The sequence below is a fragment of the Alosa pseudoharengus genome, unplaced genomic scaffold (genome assembly GCF_046254945.1).
Source record: "Alosa pseudoharengus isolate Yale_2024_CS ecotype anadromous, Long Island Sound unplaced genomic scaffold, YU_APseudo_1.1 YU_APseudo_1.1_scf_4, whole genome shotgun sequence".
In the NCBI taxonomy this organism is placed as follows: domain Eukaryota; kingdom Metazoa; phylum Chordata; class Actinopteri; order Clupeiformes; family Clupeidae; genus Alosa; species Alosa pseudoharengus.
Window position 1 is genome coordinate 18,428,737 of NW_027468774.1, and position 21,336 is coordinate 18,450,072.

Below are 21,336 nucleotides of genomic sequence, written 5' to 3' on the forward strand. Positions count from 1 at the left end.
GCAGATCCGATGAGAAAAAAAATAGGAGGGGGGGGGACTGTCACCTTTGCTTTTCCTTTTTTAAGGCAACTACAAATATTAGGTAAATGTTTAAAGACCTAATAGTGTTCTTGAGAACTTTCTGTGTCTCAATCCGTGACCGCTCAAGAAGATACGTCCTATATGGCCTACGTCAGCCATGAGTTTCGCTTTGTATGTTGTAGCTACACACTTGTCTCGGGCGTTTGCTTAAAAAAAAGAACACGTATGGAGGACTATAACGGTCTAAAAGTTGGATTATAGTGACACAATCGAGACAGCTGATGAGGTTGGCCAATCCGTTTAACTTTTTTGGATATGATATTGTGAGCTCTATGTGCGAATTCGGACGCTTTGTTCTTTCCGTGCATCAATGTAGACACTTACTATCGCGAACTCTTGTCAGGGGAGGTCATTCATTTTGGGTGTCACCTATGACTTGAACAGATAGCCTGCTATGCCACCCGATGTAGGCTACTATTATTGTTACAGTTTTTAATCAATGCAACTAACATTATGTGTAAAGCGACGCAATATAAACCGTAGCCTATGCAATTTATTATCCCGTCTGTTATGACATACAACAATGTTTTTCACAATTTGCGACGGAAGGTTTTGACTGAGCGTGTCGAGTAAGGGGGTCAGTCGTGTTTGTGACGCACAGACAGCCTTGTAGCCTATTTTGCTTAGGCCTCACTTTTAACGACAATAGGTTGTGAGTGTATGTTGACAAAAAATAACCATACAATTAAAATAGTCAACTTAAAACTTTGCTATAAAATATTATTAATTTATAGCACAAAACCATAACCAGTGGGCCTACCAGAACCTCGCATATTAGCGTCATGATTTGTGTGCGTCTATTTGGCAAGGCCACTAGCTGTCATGGATGCGTTGTTGCTAAAGGAAGGCAGGTGTCAAAAGTTAAAAAATAAATGCAGATGGGCAGCTGATGAAAACGGGGGAGAACTAACAAGCCATGGTGTAAAGAAATTAAAGTGCCAGGAGTTTGCTTTTGCGCGGTTCGCTGCAAGAAAATTGTTTATGGATGCAATAGGAAAACGTTTTAGCACGCCACCAATCAGAAGACCGCCATAAGGTTAACGTTCGTGCACTTCAGGACATCTTCCCTACCTGGTGCAACTAGCCACCACGACAGATGTAGGCTACGTTTATCTATGGCTGACCGTTTTTACGTTTAGAAAGTAGGCTATGCATGTTCTTTCATAGCGCAACACGACCTGTCCTTAACCATATCCCAACCTCTTGTCAACCTTATACAATCTGTTGCTGAAGACAAAAGCGCCGTCTCCAGATTGTCGTTACAAATGCGCAGACCTCCTGCATGAGCACACACAGTATTGCTGCTCATTGGAAAACTGAGTTGTCTGTAAAACTCAAAATTACCATGTTTTCATTAAATGCGGATGAGGCAACAAATGGAAATATGAACAATATCTAGAATGTTCTGATTTGTTACTTTGATGAGGAAATGGGAAGTCTTGCAAACTTGATTTTATAGATTTTACTTGGTGTTGAATTGCATATTAACAAGAAAAAAATCTCCCCTTTAAACACTTTTGGCCTGAAGTAATTAAATAAGAGTGTGTTAAAGCCTTTCTACAATATTGCTGCAGTAGAAAAGAACAGCAATGGCTAATCAGCAATGGTCAGGGATGGTACTAAAATATATTTTTGTTCATCAGGAAAACTCAATCTCAATCAATTACACTCTCAATTCGCCTTATTCACATGGCGGCCATTGGCGGCTAAAACGAGGCTACAGGGTACAAACCATAGGATTGTTATGTTCTATGCATTCACCTGTAGGTGGCATTAATTATATAGTAAGTGTACCCTGTAGCCTCGTTTTGGTTTAAACAATGGCCGCTGTGTGAATAAGGCGAATACTCCCTTTACTTTGCTGTTTGCATCTTTTTGTACATTAAAAACCAATAGGTCGCGACCGCAAAAGGGGTGCTATCTCTATAGGTAGATATGAACAACGTATGACTTATGGCCTGAAAAAAGTTCAGTCAAACGATTTTTTTTCACTTTAATCCCTGCGCGAGGCAGTGGTTCTGTGGCTTTGTTCCAGTGCTCAATGGCGCAGAGGGGAAAATATTCTGATGAAACAGGCATGTCAAACATTACACAGGAAAGCTCCAAAGGACCCTGCGTGTCCTCTGTCTCTCTCTCTCTCTCTCTCTTTCTCTCTCTCTCTCTCTCTCGCCCTCTCTCTCTCTCTCTCATAGTTAGTGTGAAATCATGCTTTGTTAAAGTCCATGAACACTGTTCATTTTAAACATGCTTGACATTTCCAGGCCCTCCGTTAGAGAAGGTCAGGCAAGGAAACAGTGCCATGTATCAGTTTCAGTTGGACAGGTATTCAACAGCCACCTCAAATTACACAGGCCAGAGAGAGGACTTATCAGTGTCAATAACCCTCCCCACAAATATATATGTGCAAACACACACACTCACACACACACACACACACACACACACACACACACATAAACACACTAAAATTTGACTAGCGCCGTCTATCATTAATTATGGATGCAATCATAGCTACAACAGCAATTTGAATTGCAGAAATGCTCTTTTAGAAAAACGTACAGACTCCTCTGAAAACATGTCCTCATGCTTCTGACATCAAAAGCATGCCATTGGCTCTCTGTTTCCCTGCAGTCACTCCACTGATGATATCCTGGAGGAGTCAATGCCTGCCCATGAAAAGAATATGAAATAGCATCTTTACATATGTCAAGTCGAAACTCAGAATGCGAATGAACCATCCACTAACAGGAGCCATTTATCTAATTTGGCCAGCCAGAGTAATATTCTGACATTCACGGAAATGCAGCACTTAGTGTGCAGCCTACCACTCATCTAGTTTATTAGCACCATGTCTCTGTTGCCTTTATCAAGACTAATTATGCACTGCACACAAGTGCTGCATCACTATGAGTGTGAGTGTCCATATTTGACATCTCGCCTCGTGTCCACTCAGCAGTGATTTGTTTCTGCTGAGAGGAAGGAGATAATTGCGCATCGAAAGAGTGGATGCTTTTTCTGCGTGACGACGGGCAGCAAAGACCATTGGAGTGCGTGCTACGCTAAGAGCCCCCCCCCCCACACACACACACACTCTATAGAGGACGCGACATGGGTGCTAGTCAACAGCAGCCTTGCTCAGAACAACATGGTGAAGGTCAAAGCATAGCTGCAAATTGAATTAAATTTTGATGGATTTAGATCTTGATAGGAGTCAGTTTCATATCCATCTAGGGAGGGAGAACCATAACGGGCCTTTAATGTGAGTTTGTTCACTGATGCTCCTGGATATGGCACAGGCACACCTCAGCTACTCTCAGGCTGTAAGTTATTGTAATGTCCCTGTCATGACCTCAGAATGATGGCTATGGATGAGGGAACCCTAGAGGAGCTCTTGTCTCTGTAGCTCAACAGATAGCTACCAAGGCCATTCTCGCTGTAGTGAACATGTCCGGGTCCTATTTTCTGAAAACAATATTTCATTAATAGTAACTATGAGATTTTCTAAAAAGACATTAAAGAACACTTTAGTGACAGAAGTTTTTTTATTAGCATTTTAACACAATTTCATAGCATCGAAAAATCACAGTGAATTCTATTGTGCTACAACAAGTTCCTCATTACCGTAATGCGACTTTACCTGCCTACTGTATAAAAACTACACTGTTCCTTTAAATTAACTGATATGCTGCGGTATTTCGGTAATGAGAGTTAATTCATTCAAAATGGAATAAAAAATATATAAAACATTTATTTCGATGCACTGCATTGTTCATTTAAAAATTCTGCATTTGTTTTATTTGTTATTTCCCGTATCGGTAATGAGAATTATTCTGGATCATGCTACCATAACATTGAAATAAAGTTATATTAAATTATTTCACTGTAATACTTTTATCAGAAAATAAAAGTTCACATTCTATTTAGTCACAAAAATAAAATAAAAAATCTATTAAATGAGGTAGATAATATTTTGATGTCAGTTTGATTTTTGAGTACCTGTACTTTATTTGAGTATTAATATTTTTGAAACTTGTGACTTTTACTCCACTACATTTGAAGGACAAATACTGTACTTTTTGACTCCACAACATTTGAAATATGAGCATGAAGTACTCGTTACTTTTAACCACATTTGATTCTTTAAATGCATTATTGTGATAGACCATCTTGAAGTACATTTTTTCATTAGTTAAATTTGAACTTGGCTGAATTGGCTGTGGTAGCCTAATGATGGTGACAGCAGATTCTTCATCAGAACATCCTCCATGTAGCCTGGGAGAACCCAAATGAACCTGTTAGCAATTGAGATTTGAAAAGTGGTCTGGTGCTAACCAGGCTATCCTCTGATCATTGTGAAATTGGAATGAAATTATCACCTGATATTCACCACATAGCTAGATCTTTAGCCTACATCATTAAATGATAAATAATCTACTCATAATTGAGTTATCTGTTATTGTATTCGGCAGTGAACATGTTTTAGATTTGTGAACCGAGAATGAATAATGATTAAATGTTATCATTGCATCGATTTGAACAGTTGCAAAGTTATGCAAATAGGTAAAATGTTTTTGTTAGATGTAAAGAACTAAAGGTCTGTTCAAGTCCTATGACCGACCAAAGGATGTATACCCTATTGACCAAATAAACATTACATTACAATACATTAAAAAGGCAAAATACTTCTGAATACTTAAGTCTTAAGTATTTTTAAAAACAAGTAAGTAGGCTACTTCTTTACTACAATTTAAGTTAAAATCTGACTTAGCAACTTTCTCTTGAATTGGAGTAATATTTGACAAGGTGTATCTATACTTTTACTTAAGTAAAGGAATTGTGTACTTTGTCCACCTCTGCTGATACTGTGTGTCATTACGAGGGCAATTACTGTCCCACTGTCATTACGTTGTAATTATGCACTACCTGTTCTACAATTAGTTCTGCATAATGCTGTCATCACAGACAAGCCTCTGATAGCACAATACCTGCACTAACTATGTCCTACATGTATTAAATCATACTGCTTGACCAATGACCAAGTTGCATTAAGTCAAAACTAACTGCAAACTGCCTGTTATAATTACACTGTATTTACAGTAGACAATAAACCATACAAATACCTGTGGATAGGCACAGATCGGGCCGGTGTTTTCTCTCTACCAGTACAGTCATGGTTTTCTCTGCCTCTGCCTGAGCTACTTAAAACAAAACCAATGTCAACCCTATCTCTCTGAATGCGATAACCGCCCTTTATCTGTTGTGGAAAGGAAGAGTAGAGCTTACTCCTGAACACGTTTCACCATGCATTTACTGTGCACACCTACTGTATATAATCTATTCTTTATGTTCAGTTTAATACCAGCTCCATTTGAATACATATTTTTTAAGTACAGATTAATCTTTATTCATATTCTATGCATTGCAATGCTAATGCCATCTGTATTGTGTGGCTATTGGTCAGTGCATTCTGCAGTGGTAGAAATGAGTACAATTCTTTTGGAGTCCTCTTCCTATTGTCATTCATCAGTCTGTCTCAAAGAGAGAAACAACTGCAGAGAGGGAAAAAACACAGTCTTTCTCTATCTCCGTCTCGCTCATAAACTACACACACAGAAACATACACCATGCCTACGACGCACACACTCTTACTATTTCCTCACACACACCCCCACACACACACACACACACACACACACACACATGAGCGCACAGTCTCAGTGCACATCGGTAACAAAGTGACAGAGACGGAGTAAAAAGCCACTGCTCACGGCGGTGCCCTTTTAAACTGTCAGGCCGTGATTTAGGATTAGTCTGAGGTGCAGGTCGCCTCTCCTTAAAGCCCGGCAACATTAGTTCACTATGGTTCACTCCAGCGCAAGCCGGTGGCAGGCATAGCAGAGGGGTGGAGGGAGTGAGGGAGCGAAGGAGCCAGTCAGTGGTGAGGGCTGGAGGTAGAGAAATCCATAAGTGAACTTGAGCTCGCATCTGGTCCGTCAACCCGCATTCCTTCACGGCGCGAGGGGAAAATGTCACACTTTGATCCGGAGGTGCCGCTCAGGGACACCCAGGGTCCCCGGCCCCTGGAGTCAGGGCCAAAGGGGTGGGGGAGGCGTGGTGGTGGTGGTGGAGGTGGGGCTGTCTGGCTGGGAAGAGGGTGGCGCTTGCTTTGAGTTCAATGGAATTGATTAATCTCTCTAATGAATGCACTTGCACAGAGACCGTCATAGCGTGCTTAACACAAACCGAACATTGCCAGTTAGTATTGCCAGTGCCTCACTCTCTCCCTCACTTTTCTCAAGCAGACAAGCATATGGTTATATATAGAGTATAATGTAGGTTCTATGAAGGGGAACATGAGACATATGTCACAGATACTTTTTTCATAATTCTTGGTGACACACACATGGTATACGTGTTCCTGGTGGTGACACACACACACATGGTATACATTACTGTAGTTAACGTCAAATGAACTCAACTGAAAGAGAACGTATGGTCTTATGTATATAAGGACAGCATGATATATGTCTGAAAGAGGAGGAATATTTTCGCAAAGCAATCAAAAATACTACCCTAGACGGGTGATTGGAGAAAGGTTCAGTGGTGAAAGGTTCAGATCAGTGACGTCACCGGAATTGGACTTCGAATTGGTTTACATTGAGTGAACTTGACTGAAAGAGAACAAATGCAAAAGTGAACATGCACACCCATGGGCGCGTGCACATGTAACAGAGGTCGTAATTCGTCCGCCGCTCACAGCCCTCGAACCCGCCGCCTCGACACACACCGGCATGGGAGTCGAACGCTCTAACCACTGAGCTAAAAGCCCAGGCTTCCAATTCAGCGGTTAGAAGCGTTCTTAAGGTTAGGGGTGTGAGGATTTACACGCGCAACTAGCATGCTAGCTCAGTTCGCCTCCGTTACACACACACACACACACACACACACACACACACACACACACACACACACACACACATTTGCACATGCACATACTCAATCTCTCTCTCTCTCTGTCCACACACACACAGACTTGCCATACAGTACACAGATCTCAACATCCCCATCACTCTCTCCCAGAGTCTACCCAATCCTGGCTTTTCAGTTTCAGCCAGCATGGCTCTCTCTAGGGCCACTATTGAGCATGAGTCTGTTTACAGAAAAACACTTCCCATTGGATTCTAGATCAATACTCATTTTTCTCATGGGAATACAGGAAGGCTGCCACATGTCTCTGCACTGTGTGTGTGTGTGTGTGTTTGTATGTGTGTGTGTGGGCAGAGGTCTAGAGCATACAGAGCCAGGCAGACATCGGACAGTGGGGTAAGAGCAAATCGATTCTTGCTGTTGTACCCTTAGATGGACACATCTACTCATCACCCAAGGCACCGTGGCCATGTATGAGTGAGTGTGTGTGTGTTTGCCTGTGTGTGTGTGTGTGTGTGTGTGTGTGTGTGTGTGTGTGTGTGTGTGTGTGTGTGTGTGTGTGTATGCATGCATTAATGTGTGTTGTGTGCATGTATGTAGGTACATGTATGTGTGTGTGTGTGTGTAGCCGTGTGTGTATGTGTGTGTTTATGTGATTGACAGTTTCAGTTGTGTGTTGTTTGTGCGTATGTTTGTGCGGTGAAGTTCGAAGGATGTGGCAGATCTATCACAAACAAGATTACCATCAGCACATCCAGGCTGGGCAGACTGGCTACACGATGGAGCTGTCCAGGGGAGCCAGTGACAGGCCTACTGCAGAGGGAGGGATGACCAGGACCCAGAGAAGGATAACTGCCTCCATATGAAAGGAAGGACTTGTCTATTGTAGATGCTGCTGTAATTTCACAAGACACATAAACAGTCAACAGCTGGAGAGAAAGAGAGAGAAGAGACGAGAAGAGAAATGTGAGAAAAAACATGGATGCGAGATAAGAAAGTGTTGGTATGAGAGAGTATTGTGTGTGTGTGTGTGTGTGTGTGTGTGTGTGTGTGTGTGTGTGTGTGTGTGTGTGTGTGCGCGCGTGTGTGTGTGTGTGTGAGTGTGTGTGTGCTGTGTGTGTGTGTGTGTGTGTGTGTGTGTGTGTGTGTGTGTGTGTGCGCGCGTGTGTGTGTGTGTGAGTGTGTGTGTGCTGTGTGTGTGTGAGTGTGAGTGTGTGTGTGTGTGTGTGTGTGTGTGTGTGTGTGTGTGTGTGTGTGTGTGTGTGTGTGTGTGTGTGTGTGTGTGTGTGAGAGAGAATGGAGAGAGTAGTCCATAGGGATCAGGGAGTTGAATGGATGGCAAGACACACTAAAGAGCGGGGGAGAGCATGGTGGAGAGGAAAAGGGTTTGTCCTAAATATGACAACGCAACAACACAAGCCCACAAAGCAAACGCGGAATGCGAGAGGATGTTTCTGTCAGTCCCCTACCACTGGGCCCTCCCCATGGACTGTTTTGATGTGTTCTGGTGAGTGTAAGGATGGAGAAATAATATTTTTGTGCTCATGTGTAGCTACTTGCTATGGCTGCCCTACATTGCAGAGATACGTTGATTGTGTGATAATGATGGTGTGTTCAGTGATTATAATTTAGCTGAATCACATCCAACTGTGCATGGGTCCACTTAATAAAATATACACGTTTCTTCATTGAAGGAAATATGAAGCAAAAGAAAAGTAAGTATAGTCATGGTTTATTGGCACTGTTAGAGAAATACTTACTCTTATCACAACGGAAATGCATGTCTCCTGATTATTATTGCTCATCTGTAGAAGGGATGTGTAGACTTTCTTTCTTCTGCACCGGGACATAAATGTTACATCTTTATTTTTGGCGTGGCAAGAAGGGCACTGATTATTACACTGTAGGCCATCTAAAATCTTTCAAATGGTCAAGATGTTCTTTCACTGTTGTAGCTCTGCTCCCTCAGATCTCTTTACCTACCTACCAGGGGAGGAAGTAAGGGTGGACGAGGTGTGACCCGAGTGAAGGACTAGCGTGTAGGGCCAACATGATGGCTGCTCCTTAAGGTCACACAAAGAGAGAGCCTGGACCTTTTCTGCTTATGGATACATGGCCAATCAGAGAGGGCGTAGAGTTTATGGACACACAACCAAACACAGACGGCATGCAGCTGATAAATGGTGGTCTGCCAGTCACTCACCAGGGCTCCCCTCCGTGCCTTCCGATTAAAAACTAGCATCCTTTACTGCAGGTGTTTTTTGTTCATAAAGCAGCCAGGTAGTGTTTATTGGTAAGTACTGGTAACCAGGCTTAGCGGCGACTTAAGCTCAATTCTATTCTTATCTCACAATTGTGATAAGTGGTTGAGGTGATCATGAGAATCTCCCTTTGGAAATGAGTACTTTTTGAACTCATCTCTAAGTTAATCTCAAGAGAAGCATTACAACCGGGAACGTGACAACTCACAGTGAAGTAACAGAGCTAGGGGCCAACAGGTGGGCCACAGCTTCCATCTGAAACTGGCCTCCACTGACAAACACAAGGGTGGATTCTTACATCAAATCCATTGGAGAGTAGGCCTACACCCGCTATATATATCAGCGAACCATGGTGCTGTGAAGTACACAAAGATGATGATTCATCTGTTCTTTCTCAAATGCCTTTTGATTAATTTCCACCCAGTATACAGTAATTAAAGCACGCTGGCTACTGGATGATATGAAATGGCGTTGTGACAGCTCTGTGCCATATGTTCAGACTGAGTGCTTATGTGATAATAACCAGAGAGACTGGAGAAAGTTCACAACAGCTACATACTGTGTACTCTGCTGAGTGGGATGTGTAAGAGGCTGCTTTTCTTTCTGAATAGTCTAGAAGCTTCAAAAAAGGTTTCATGAACTCAGCTAGTCAAAAATCTCCCTCCCTCCCTCTCTCCCTCTCTTTTTCTCTCTCTCTCTCTCTCTCTCTCACACACACACACACACACACACACACACACACACACACACACACATACACATACACATGCACATACAGTATATACAAAAACCTGCTCAAGAATGTGATTAGTGTCAAGGATTTACATCATATGGGGAATAAATGAAAGGAAGAGAAAAATATTTCCAGTGGGAGACGCAAACTCAAAGAGCCTGCTTGCTTTTTTACACTCTCCTCTATTTCACTGTCCCCCTCCCCATCCCACCTGGCCCACTGAGGATAGCGATGGGTGTAATCCCCCATAATGGACGTTTAATATTTACACATACTGCGTAATCCTTCAGTTCTCTTGGGGAGATGGTACGGTTTTAAACGGTGTGTGTGTATGTGTGTGTGTGTGTGTGTGTGTGTGTGTGTGTGTGTGTGTGTGTGTGTATGTGCGTGCGCGTGTGAGTGTGTGTGGCTTATTTGGGTTGTTCGCTGGGTGGCTGACAGCCTATTCATCACAAAGTGAGAGTGTGGAACCTCGTACCAACCACGGCAATCAATCACCACCACCCTAGCACCACCAACATCCCCCTACCACCCCCCCCTCCCCACACACACACACACACCGCCACCACCATCACACACACCCAGTTGAAACCCCTCCTACCGTACGTGTGTCACTGTGGCTGGAAGGCCCATCTCGGTATTCAAAGTGTTCAGTTAGCTTCACCCTCCCCACCCCACTGTCCCACTCCATCCCCATCTCCACCCCCCATTCCAAATTCATCCTCCATTTTCACCTATTAGCCTATGAGACCAGCTCGTTGCCACAGGAGATTAATGATGACCCAGCCCAAACACATACTGCCTCTATGCATTTAGACAGAGTCCATTTCCCCAGCTAATAGGATAGGCAGGGGAGGTGAGTTTAAATATATCTAATGTTAATGTCCTATTTTCATTCAGGCTATTAGCATTCAGATGTTTGCTGCTTCACTTTTTTTCTCAAGCAGGACAGTATGTGACAGGTTAATGAAATGGCTCTCAGGGGAGTAAAAGAGCAATATTTCTCCTAACAGGGAAAGTTTCTTTTCTGCAACATGTGGTATACGTAGGCCCATGAAAAGTCTCAGAATTATAATGGAAATAATAATCCTTGTCAAGGTGAAATATGCCTGACCACTGTCACATGCCTTTGTGGAGCTCAGCATGTGCTGCCTGTGGCACATGTTCTTCAACACTTCCCTGTCAAGAACAGAGCACGCATTCACACGCATGAGAAACTAATCCAGGGACTGGAACATACAGTTGCTGTCACTCAAGATATAGGTCCTCCCAAGAGAACACTTTAGTGCTAGGAAAGTCCCTGTGCACCTAAACATTCCAGAAATGTCCATTTTGTAACATGATTTTTCTTGTAGCATCCTTTGATTAACTGTGAAATGTGAAAGAAATGTGAAAGGTGTGCAAGATTTTACCCACCCCAATACTATCTTATGTAGGGAATTTGAGATAATATACTGTGCAGATGAATGAGCTGTCTAAAATGAAATGTAATGTTTGTAGTGGATTTGAGTTTGGAGTTTTATTTCATGCAGTGCAAGTTATTTGGTCATGTGCATCCACATAAACTATGAGACATCATAGATGGCTGTAATCAAAGTAGGAGGCTCAGTGCAAACCTTATCACCATATAAACTGTCTGCTGAAATGCTGTAATCAGGCCACAAGAGGGTGAAATTAGGAATTTGTTTAGAATTTAGAAATGCGAAATTACTTTAGAATTTAGAAATTGTTCTAATGCTATTTGATGTTCCCGCAGTGTTTTGGCTGATCCTGTCCCCTACTGGTCATGTACAGCTGTGTTTGTGTGTAGCATTTTCTCTCTGTGTCCCAGGTGGTGTTGACTGCACTTTGTGTTCTCTCTCTCTCTCTCTCTCTCTCTCTCTCTCTCTCTCTCTCTCTCTCTCTCTCTCTCTCTAATTCTCTATTGACTTACAGTAACAGCCTTTCTTGCCTGCGTCCTCCCACTGCATTGGTAAGTGCCTTTGACTCACAGAATGAAGAAGACAGAAATATAGCTCCTGTAATAGTGTTAAGACATTTGCTTTTCAAGGCACTGGCATATGATTGTAGAAAATACTGTCAGGTACTCCCCAATCAACAGAACATCAAATCAATAGCAATAACTTCTAAATGTTTTCAAAATAGCTTAAATTACGTGCTGTTCTATGCAACCATTTTTGTCATGTTAAGATATTGATCTCAAAAGTTTTGATTTACAACATTCAGCACTTTTCTATTGTTCTTCACATCTTTTTGCACTTTTAAGTAATGTTTTGTTGTACACCCAATTGCCTTTAAATAACGTACTGTATATACAATACTGAGTCATTCTTGTCAAAAAAATAAATAGAAGTGAGGTCTCAATAAAGTGGGCATCTCTTCGTGTTCTGTGTTTTTTTTATTTTACTCCGCAGTTGATACTCTAGCCTGGTAAACACCGGTGGTTAGTGTCCAAGCACAAGTGGGACTTTCTGCAGTGCAGTGACACAGCAATTTCCAGAGACATTAGGAAGGCTGTCTTACAGTATTAGTGGACAGCTTTGACCTTTAAACCAGTGTTTCCTTCATCAATATCCAAATGTGCCTCTGCCTACAGTATATGCCACAGTAGAGTTCTCAGTCTGGTCATCTCCAAAGGTCGCTGAAGAGACTGCTTTGTTTGCAAGAGGTGGCTACAACAACAGTGTGTGAGTGTGCTTGCATGGGTGTGGCATATTCATGTTTGAGCATGATGAGTGTTTGTTTTATTGCTTTGAGTGTTTATAGCAGTTTGGCTGGCTGTGTATTTGTCCAGGAATGTGACTGTGACTGTGTCAGGGTGTGGGTGTATGATGTGCTGTGTGTCTGTGTGTGTCTGTGTGTGTGTGTGTGTGCGTGTGTGTGTGTGTGTGTGTGTGTGTATGATGTGCTATGTGTGTGTGTGTGCGTATGATGTGCTCTGTGTGTGTGTGTGTGTGTATGATGTGCTGTGTGTGTGTGTGTGTGTGTGTGTGTGTGTTTGTGTGTGTGCGTGCGTACGTGTGTGTATGCATGTGTGTGTGTGTGTGTGTATGATGTGCTATGTGTGTGTGTGTGTGTATGATGTGCTATGTGTGTGTGTGTGTGTGTGTGTGCGTGCGTGCGTGCATGTGTGTGTGTGTGTGTATGATGTGCTATGTGTGTGTGTGTGTGTGTGTGTGTGTGTGTGTGTGTGTGTGTGTGTGTGTGTATGATGTGCTATGTGTGTGTGTGTGTGTGTGTGTGTGTGTGTGTGTGTGCATGTGTGTGTGTGTGTGTGTGTGTGTGTGTGTGTGTGTGTGTGTGTATGTGTGTGTGCATTGTAAGAGGGTACAGAGCTGGGGTGGGGATCGGCAGGTTGGTTCTTGCAAAGCTGCAATGCTGCAGAGCTGAGCCCACTCTCTCTCTGTCTCTGCCTGTCTCTCGCTCTCTGTCTGCTGCCCCTCTGGAACCTGCTGTCACCAGTGTGGCGGCTGTCATGGCAGCGTAAGAAGTAAAGAATAAACTCCTGCTGAAACTCATCCCAGATCCACTATCCCTAGCCTCCCCCAACACACACACACACACACACACACCAGCACTGCAGTAAGATTTCTACTTATTTACTTTTCTATTTCATCACAAAACTCTTTTTGACCAAGGTACATCATGAATGCAAGTCCAAACAAAGTTAATGATAGATAAAGTTACTTCCATGTTTCAGGAAAAAGGCTACTGTACCATCCCATCCCATCAGGTTGGTTCTCTATTCCTATTCCAATCACATGTAGAAATATAAATGTATAGGTTTGTAGGCCAAATTTACTTGCGTATACAAGGAATTTGGTCTCTGCATTTATCTCATCTGTGAATTAGTGAGACATACAGAGCACACAGTGAACATGCAGTGAGGTGAAGCACACAATGAGCACACAGTGAGGTGAAGCACACACTAACCCAGAGCAGTGAGCTGCCTTGCAACAGTGGTGCTCGGGGAACAGTGAGGGGTTAGGTGCCTTGCTCATGGGCACTTCATGTTCATAGTTCATATTTTGTTCAACAACTAAGTCTTTCAAATACCTTAAGTGAAATATAAATCAGGTAAGTCAATTTTTCAAGCAATACCAAGTATGAGAAGGAAGGGACCCACCCATTTGTTGGATTTGGCACCTGCGAGCTGACAGGACGGAAAGAAGGGAGGGTCATATGGAGCGGGGAAGAGAGAAAGGAACTTTTATCCACCCCTCTCTTGTTGCAAACTGGATTCCTGTGGATTCCCTTCTCACAGCATTGAACACACTGAGGTACGTTTTTGACAGTGATTCTTTGACTTTACGTCAATATGAAATAATTACTTTTAAAAGAAGTGTCTTAAAAGAGTCTTTTTTTAACCAACATGTCAATTTACATATATATTTACAGTATATATCATTTTGTCTGGCACAAAAAAGTTGAATGCTTGCAGTTGCAGTTTCTTCATCTGTTGCTTTTAAAAGCTTTTGCAGCTTGCAGCTCTGCAGAATGTGTCGATATCTCAAGGTGTAAATTTGATATAAAAATTGTGTTTTTCTAAAATGGTGTTATCATATGCAGTTAGGAAAAAAATGTGTGCTAACTGAAAAGTTCAAGCTGTTAAAAACACATCTGTTCCAAGAACATATATTATCCCTCAATGTTGTGTGATGGTGTATGCAAGTGCTGGGAGTTAAATATTTCAGCTGCTACATAATGCTATTTATATACGTTCCCAGTCAGCTTCCAAAAAAACTGTACTCTGGACTGAATTTAATGCCTTTCCTCACTTAGGAAAGTTAAATTTCCACCCTCTCTTTTTCATATCCTATTTTCAAAAAATGCTTATCATTTAGTCCTTCAGCTATGTCCTGCTGCTATTTTTGGCCGCTGTTTAATTTGGTTCTGCTCCCCTGGTTAGTCCTTTTTTCGCAGCGGCCCTTGTCCTCGGAGACCCACCGCCAGCCAGCATGCCTGAGACAGCCGAGGCCGTGTCGGCCACCCTGACCACCAACAGGAACTGTACCGTGGAGATCACCAACGTCAGCAGCTTCTACTGCCTCATCAACCCCAAGTACGGCGACATCATAGCCACAGCCTCCACACCCGGCTCACGGGAACCGCTGTAGCGAGGGGAGGGAGAGCGGGGTAGACAGCTCAGAGCTATCCAGCCAACGGATTCTGTCCCCTGTTGGGCTTGAAAAAAAAGAATGGGACTTGCTCACTTCCATTATTTCTAAGTTAGTGGAACAAGCTTTTATTAGATGTGTGAATACACTGTGCCAAATATAAAATGTTCACTATAACGATAGCTCTTGAATCTATGGACAGGATAAAATAATTTTCTAGCTCAAGTTACAGTGAGAGTAGGAGGAAAATCTCATTTGTGCTATTCAAACACTATCTATAGGCTTACTGGTGTTAAAAGATAGACTTCGCTTTCTCTGTTTTTCAACTCTGGTCCATCTCCCTTCGCTGCTCTCTTCTCCACTTCCCACCTTCCTCTCCACAGAGTCCACATGGCAAGCGGCTTCTGCTTCCACCCGCCCCAGCCCACCGTCCGCACCACAAAGACCGAGGTCTGCTCCTTCACCAAGGACGACAACACGGCCACAGGGGCTGTGGGGGTCCTGACCTACGACCTCTTCCACATGCAGAACCGGCTGTGCACCGAGCGCGTGGCCATCATGTTCTCCGTTCCCTTCGACAAGAACATCTACAAGAACTGGATGGGAGTCGGGGCCTTCGAGGCGGAGCGTGCCTGTGACAAGCACCTGTACAACCACATGTACGAGGGCAAGGACTTCACCCTGTTCACCCGCGTGGAGGCTGGGGGCTCGGGACTGGTGCACAGAGGGGCCCACGTAGACCTGAGGGCCACCATGTCCAACATGGGCCAGGCCATACTGAAGCTGGAGCTGTATGATAAGATGGGGCATTGAGAGAGTGAGAGCTGTATGATAAGATGGGGCATTGAGAGAGTGAGAGTTGTATGATAAGATGCATGGGGCATTGAGAGAGCTATATGATAAGATGGGGCATTGAGTGAGGGAGAGCAGGTGGTGCAGAGATTCACAGCATATGAAATGACATCATCATTGAAGACAGCAGTTTTTGTTTTTTTTTAAACATGAACCAGATGGAATTGTCTTAGAGTTTAGATGCAATAAAACATGTATGCACACTCATTACTGTGAATGTCTTTCATTTCTACATAAACCATCATAGCTGCTTTGAGAATGTCAATCATAATCACTGTGTTCATTTAAAAAATTATATCTGATGATATGAGCAAAACATTGTGTGCTGGCATCCAAAACACAAGCATATCTGTTTTCCTTGGCAACAGAGATAAAGGGCTTCTCATTGTTATCACAACGAGAAAGAAAGGAAGACAAAAAAGAGAAAATTATGTGTTTGGTTTCCAACCTTGCACAATGCTATCTGAGCCCCACCTTAAAAGCCCACTGCATGAATCCCAGCGGTTCCCGTCTCCACTGGTCCTGTTTCAACCCGAATCCCTGTTGAGCAACACAGACACCTGAGATGGACGAGAGCCAGAATCAGTCATGCATCCAGACAGAAGCAATCTATCAGGGTTGAGCAACATGGGCCCCAGAGTGCCTCTCCGTGCTTGTGTAATGGGCCGGTGCCAGGAACTCCATTGTTCTGGTCTGTTGGGCTGTACTCACTCATCAGGGCGGGGATCTGTGGGGCTGCATGACACACGCTGCACACCTTTCAAAGTCTCTGTAGATGTGTGTGTGTGTGTGTGTGTGTGTGTGTGTGTGTGTGTGTGTGTGTGTGTGAGAGAGAGCGAGAGAGAGAGAGAGAGAGAGAAACGGGGTGGAGAGGAGGGGAGAGATTTCCTGTGTGTGTGCGTGTGTGCATGTGTGTGTTGAGTTTGTGAAGAGGGTGTGTGCTTGAAAAAGTGAAAAGGAGTTGAAGAAACCTCTGAGGAACTTTACACCCAAGAGCTAGGCTGCTAACGGGAGTCTCAGGTATGTCCTCTCAACTAAATATGCTCAATGTAACAGAACAGAATCTCTGAGACTTGTTTTAGAATTAATATAGAGGTCATACAAGGAATTTAGGCTTGATAAAGATTTACTTGTATCAAAATACACCTTCATACTCACATTATGTGCTAGCACTGGAATGAGATAAGCACTATTATCACGCTGGCTTGTCTTGTTTATTTGTTTGCTTGGAGTATGTCTGTATTATTGGGCTGTATTGAAGTATGGACTGAAGGAATGGATTTTCCTCCCTTGCTCAGAATGATCTGGCTCTCTGGGCGGTAATTAAGAGGACTGAGCAGATGCTGATCATGCACCACAAAGTTACAGCCGCTACAGGTCAAGGGTCAAGGTCAGAGATGAGTTTGGGGTTAGGGTGCGAGGTGAGGGCTCAAGCTACAGTCAGGTGTGAAGGTTCAGGGGTTAGAAACTCACAAGTCAAGTTGTTGCGTCAAATGGTATGACCCCAGATGCATGCTTGCATCTAATTTATTTGTTTATTACTGTTTTCTTTACGTGTTCGTTTATCACCAGAAGACTTGCAGCGGCTCATGACTGATGGATTTTAGTGCAGATTGCAGAATGGTGCTGAATTAAGTCAGCCAATAAATTAGCTATTTAATTGTACAGTACTATACGGGGGGAAGTAGTGATGGGCCTCCAGATGGGAACGTGTGAGTCGTGGCAGGGTGCAGATGTTTGGTATAACACAGTTGTGAGTGCGGTTTTAGAAGAAGTATAGCACTATATAATAATGGTGTGATAATGTGGGAGTGGGAGGGGTGCCTGACAGCTGCATGCTATTTCTTCCCCTCCATCACCCTTCATTCCACCTCTCTTTCTCTCATACTCACTTTGTACATCAACATCTGTTGTCTTTCTCCTAGGACACATAGGAAACCAGACATTCACAGAGATACAAAGGCACACGTTTGCACACACGGAAAAAAAACATGTCTGAATCTGCAGAGGCCGTGGCAGCCAACGTAGGCACCCGTCGGAATGCGACCATTGAGATATCCAACCTCACCAATAACTACTGCTTGCTCAACCCCAGGTGAGTGCACATTGTTGGGCTCCATCAGTAAATTACACCAGTCAAGACATAGTGGAACAAAGAGTGTCTCAAAAGCACAAGGCAGAAAACCGCAGTGATTCTTACAACTGTCTCCTGGACTCTTCCAGCCCATTCATTTCACTGCCACAATCTATACCTCAGAATGTAAACCACAATTAATACGCCAGTATTTGTATTTGCATTTGCAGTCTGTGTGGTCACTTCTGCTGCAGCCATGTTTGGCCACTTGGGAGTTTGCTCATTGCTCATTTACATAGATTTGCAAGAGACCCTTATTTATATACCAGAAACGGAGTTTGTTTGGGAGAAATCACACATGCAGAAAAATATAAGGCAATTGAAGTAACCTCAGTCTAGATTTCCATTACTCATTGGTCGTTTATCCAAATGAACTCTCTTAGACTTCTCTTGATCTCCTGCAAAAAACGTATGTTACAAATGCATTTTTGTTATAACTGTATATAACCAGGTTAAATTGTGTTTTATTTGACTTGAACAGTGGTAAGACTGCCCCCCACCCATATTTTTACATAAGACCTTAGGCCTTACACTTTGTACTCTTTCTACCATTGTACAATTTTGTGCTATCAGAAGAACCTGTTGTCTGCAATTGCACTAAGTAGTGCATTCTATATGTAAAGTGTGATGTTGTGGGGAACAGGGTCTTCCTGGAGAATGGGGAGACGTTTAACCCCCCTCAACCCACCGTGCGCCCCCTGAAGACCGAGGTGTGCACCTTCAGCAAGACCAGCGCTAAAGCGAAGGGCAGTGTGGGGGTCATGACCTATGACCTCTTCGAGAGGAGCCGCAATGACCACATCGAAACTCTGGCCATCATGTGGTCTGTGCCCTGGGACTACAACCTCTACAAGAACTGGTTCGCCGTGGGGGTCTACCCCAAGAGCCGAGCCTGTGACGAGTCCCTGTACAAGGAGATGTACTACGAAAAGAACCAGCAGGGCTTTGTGAGGGAGGAGGCCAACGGCTCGGGCATTAATTATGTGGGAAGCTACCTGGACATCAAGGCCACCATGTCCCCCTTGGGTAAAGCCATCATGAAGGTGGAGGTGTGGGACAAGCTGTTCACCCCTGCCGGCCAGCAAGCGTACTGATGAAGAAGTAATGGCTGCTAGAGAGACAAAGCGTTATGCCACATTTGCTCACTGTTGTCACATGGTCAAGGAAATTAAACAATAAACAACAATATGTGTGCTGTGTGTTGCTACATCATCGCCTCCACTCACTGAGCAGGTCCCAGCTCAACAAAGTGAAGTCTGAAACTTTTAGGAATTCGTTATGCATCCATGACCAAAACTAATCTAGCATTAGAGCGTTCATCCCTCTCTTCATAGCATTTTAGTCTTTTATACATAGGATATTTCAAACAGCATCTGTTATTAAACCTACTTTAGATAATCTTTATAGTCTGTTTATGAATTCAACTGCTAATATTCAGCCTTTCATCTCACAGTCTAGCAGGTGTACTGTTTCCATTCACTGGAAGCATCTTTATATGGGAATGCATATTTTTTTCTTGAATGGATCAAAGGCTGGCTAAGCTCAGGAAAGCTCCTGAGCCAAACCCACTGTCTGCTCTGACTCATACTGTGTGGGCATTGTGAAATAAATATGGATTCAATAGAAGATGTGCCTTGCCTCTTTCATCCCAAGAGCAAACAATCAGGAGAGTTCTCCAAACAGGTGAGACCAGTTTCCAAGGTAGGTTTCTCATATCACCCGCCCCCCCCCCAAAAAAAAAACACACACACACACACACACACACACACACCACCACCACCACCCTCCTCGTCTACCTCCCACAGAACACACAAAATCCATGGAGAGTATTAAAAAAAAAAGCTGTATGAATATCCTGGCTATTGTGTTGCTAATCGTCACGAAGCATGGGCCCTTGGGCTGTCAGTTTCTCACTTGTGCGCACCTTATCAGCGCACTCGGCCGGCTCTACAGCCACCTTATCTGTAGCCTTCTCCTCCGGAACGCTCTGGACTTGTGTGCCGCCATGTGTGTCTCAAAGAGGGGGGTCCTTGACATCTCATCAAACTCACCCAACACCACCGTCTCATCGCTGGCTAACACAGTGACTCACTCCCAAAAGTATGGTTTACACAAGACGAAAGGCATCGTTAAAATAGAGAGAGGGAGAGAAAAACAGGGAAAGAGAAAAGAGCTGAAAAACAGAGGTGAAGTGAGAGACACAGAGTGCAAAATGAGGGTGTGAATAAACTGAACACATTTTCTAATAGAATCTCTCCGCCAGTCCCCACGGTGTAGTCATTACACCCGAGCACTGTTCGCCTGTTAGTGCCACAAAGAGGAGCTGATCAAAGGTTTCTGTCAATGCTGTGGCATTTGCATGAGAGACCATGCATAATACAACAGCATTCAGTTACGCTATTTAGGTCCAATCTCTGAAGCATTGTTGTGCAGAGCATCCAAAATGCTCCACCCAGTCTCTAACAGTTGCCAGCTTCTCTCTCACACCCCACTGCAAACGACTGTAGTTTGCGGCTTGTTAATCGATCGCAACATCTCACATTGTTCTATCAAATGTGTGTGTGTGCGTGTGTGTGTGTGTGTGTGTGTGTGTGTGTGTGTGTGTGTGTGTGTGTGTGTGTGTGTGTGTGTGTGTGTGTGTGTGTGTGAATATGTCCTTCCGTGTATCTTTCACAACCACTCTAACAAACCTGTTAAGTCGGCAAACATGCCCTGACACTGGATCAGGACAAACAGTACCATTTCAAAATATTGTCACCTAAACTGAAGTTCTCTTACCACTTGATCTGGCATTTGTTTGTCTACCTGTGCTGACTAAACTGTTTCTTGTTTGATTTGGAGGCCCTGTCACTGGCTGAAGTCCTAGTTATTCAGTTATGAGGAGATAGACAGGCAAAACTTAAGGCTTCATCTCAAACTTCAGATGCATATTCCTCCTGCCATCTACTGTATGCATGGATAGTCCTGTTAATCTTTATTCATTAGGAGGGCGCAGAAAGGTGCTAGCTCCCATTTTCCCTTGTTAAAGATGGCGTCCTAATTCTGGTGGCCAGCTGTTACAGAGGGAAACACAACACTCTCTATCACAAATGATCCAATTTAAAAACATGGGTAATAAAGTTATTTGATAAAGACAATACATGTTTTATGTCAAGTATTACCTGACATGGAAAAGCTACACAGTGAGCTGTAGATTCCATAAACCATATTCATTTTCGAATTGTCCATTTC

The 21,336-nt window shown here is 43.4% G+C and overlaps 2 protein-coding genes across 2 annotated transcripts; both read left to right on the forward strand.

The window, feature by feature from the left end:
- The first annotated feature begins 14,037 nt into the window (after positions 1–14,037).
- LOC143101852 (uncharacterized) lies at positions 14,038–16,178 on the forward strand. Its single transcript, XM_076265109.1, has 3 exons — positions 14,038–14,282; positions 14,912–15,064; positions 15,503–16,178. Exons 1-3 carry the CDS (start codon positions 14,185–14,187, stop codon positions 15,930–15,932), a joined length of 681 nt encoding a protein of 226 aa, XP_076121224.1. The 5' UTR covers positions 14,038–14,184; the 3' UTR covers positions 15,933–16,178.
- A 646-nt stretch (positions 16,179–16,824) lies between these two features.
- Positions 16,825–19,731, forward strand: apnl (actinoporin-like protein). The gene is made up of 3 exons (XM_076265111.1): positions 16,825–16,991; positions 17,897–18,066; positions 18,749–19,731. The coding sequence occupies exons 2-3, from the start codon at positions 17,963–17,965 to the stop codon at positions 19,197–19,199; spliced, it is 555 nt and encodes a 184-aa protein (XP_076121226.1). The 5' UTR covers positions 16,825–16,991; positions 17,897–17,962; the 3' UTR covers positions 19,200–19,731.
- The last annotated feature ends 1,605 nt before the right edge of the window (positions 19,732–21,336 follow it).

Coding starts and splice junctions, on each gene's coding strand:
- apnl (XM_076265111.1), top strand. CDS start 17,963: ATGTCTGAATCTGCAGAGGCCGTGGCAGCCAACGTAGGCACCCGTCGG. Junction 18,067..18,748: donor TACTGCTTGCTCAACCCCAG/GTGAGTGCACAT, acceptor TGTGGGGAACAG/GGTCTTCCTGGAGAATGGGG.
- LOC143101852 (XM_076265109.1), top strand. CDS start 14,185: ATGGAGCGGGGAAGAGAGAAAGGAACTTTTATCCACCCCTCTCTTGTT. Junction 14,283..14,911: donor ACAGCATTGAACACACTGAG/GTACGTTTTTGA, acceptor TCCCCTGGTTAG/TCCTTTTTTCGCAGCGGCCC. Junction 15,065..15,502: donor TACTGCCTCATCAACCCCAA/GTACGGCGACAT, acceptor TCCTCTCCACAG/AGTCCACATGGCAAGCGGCT.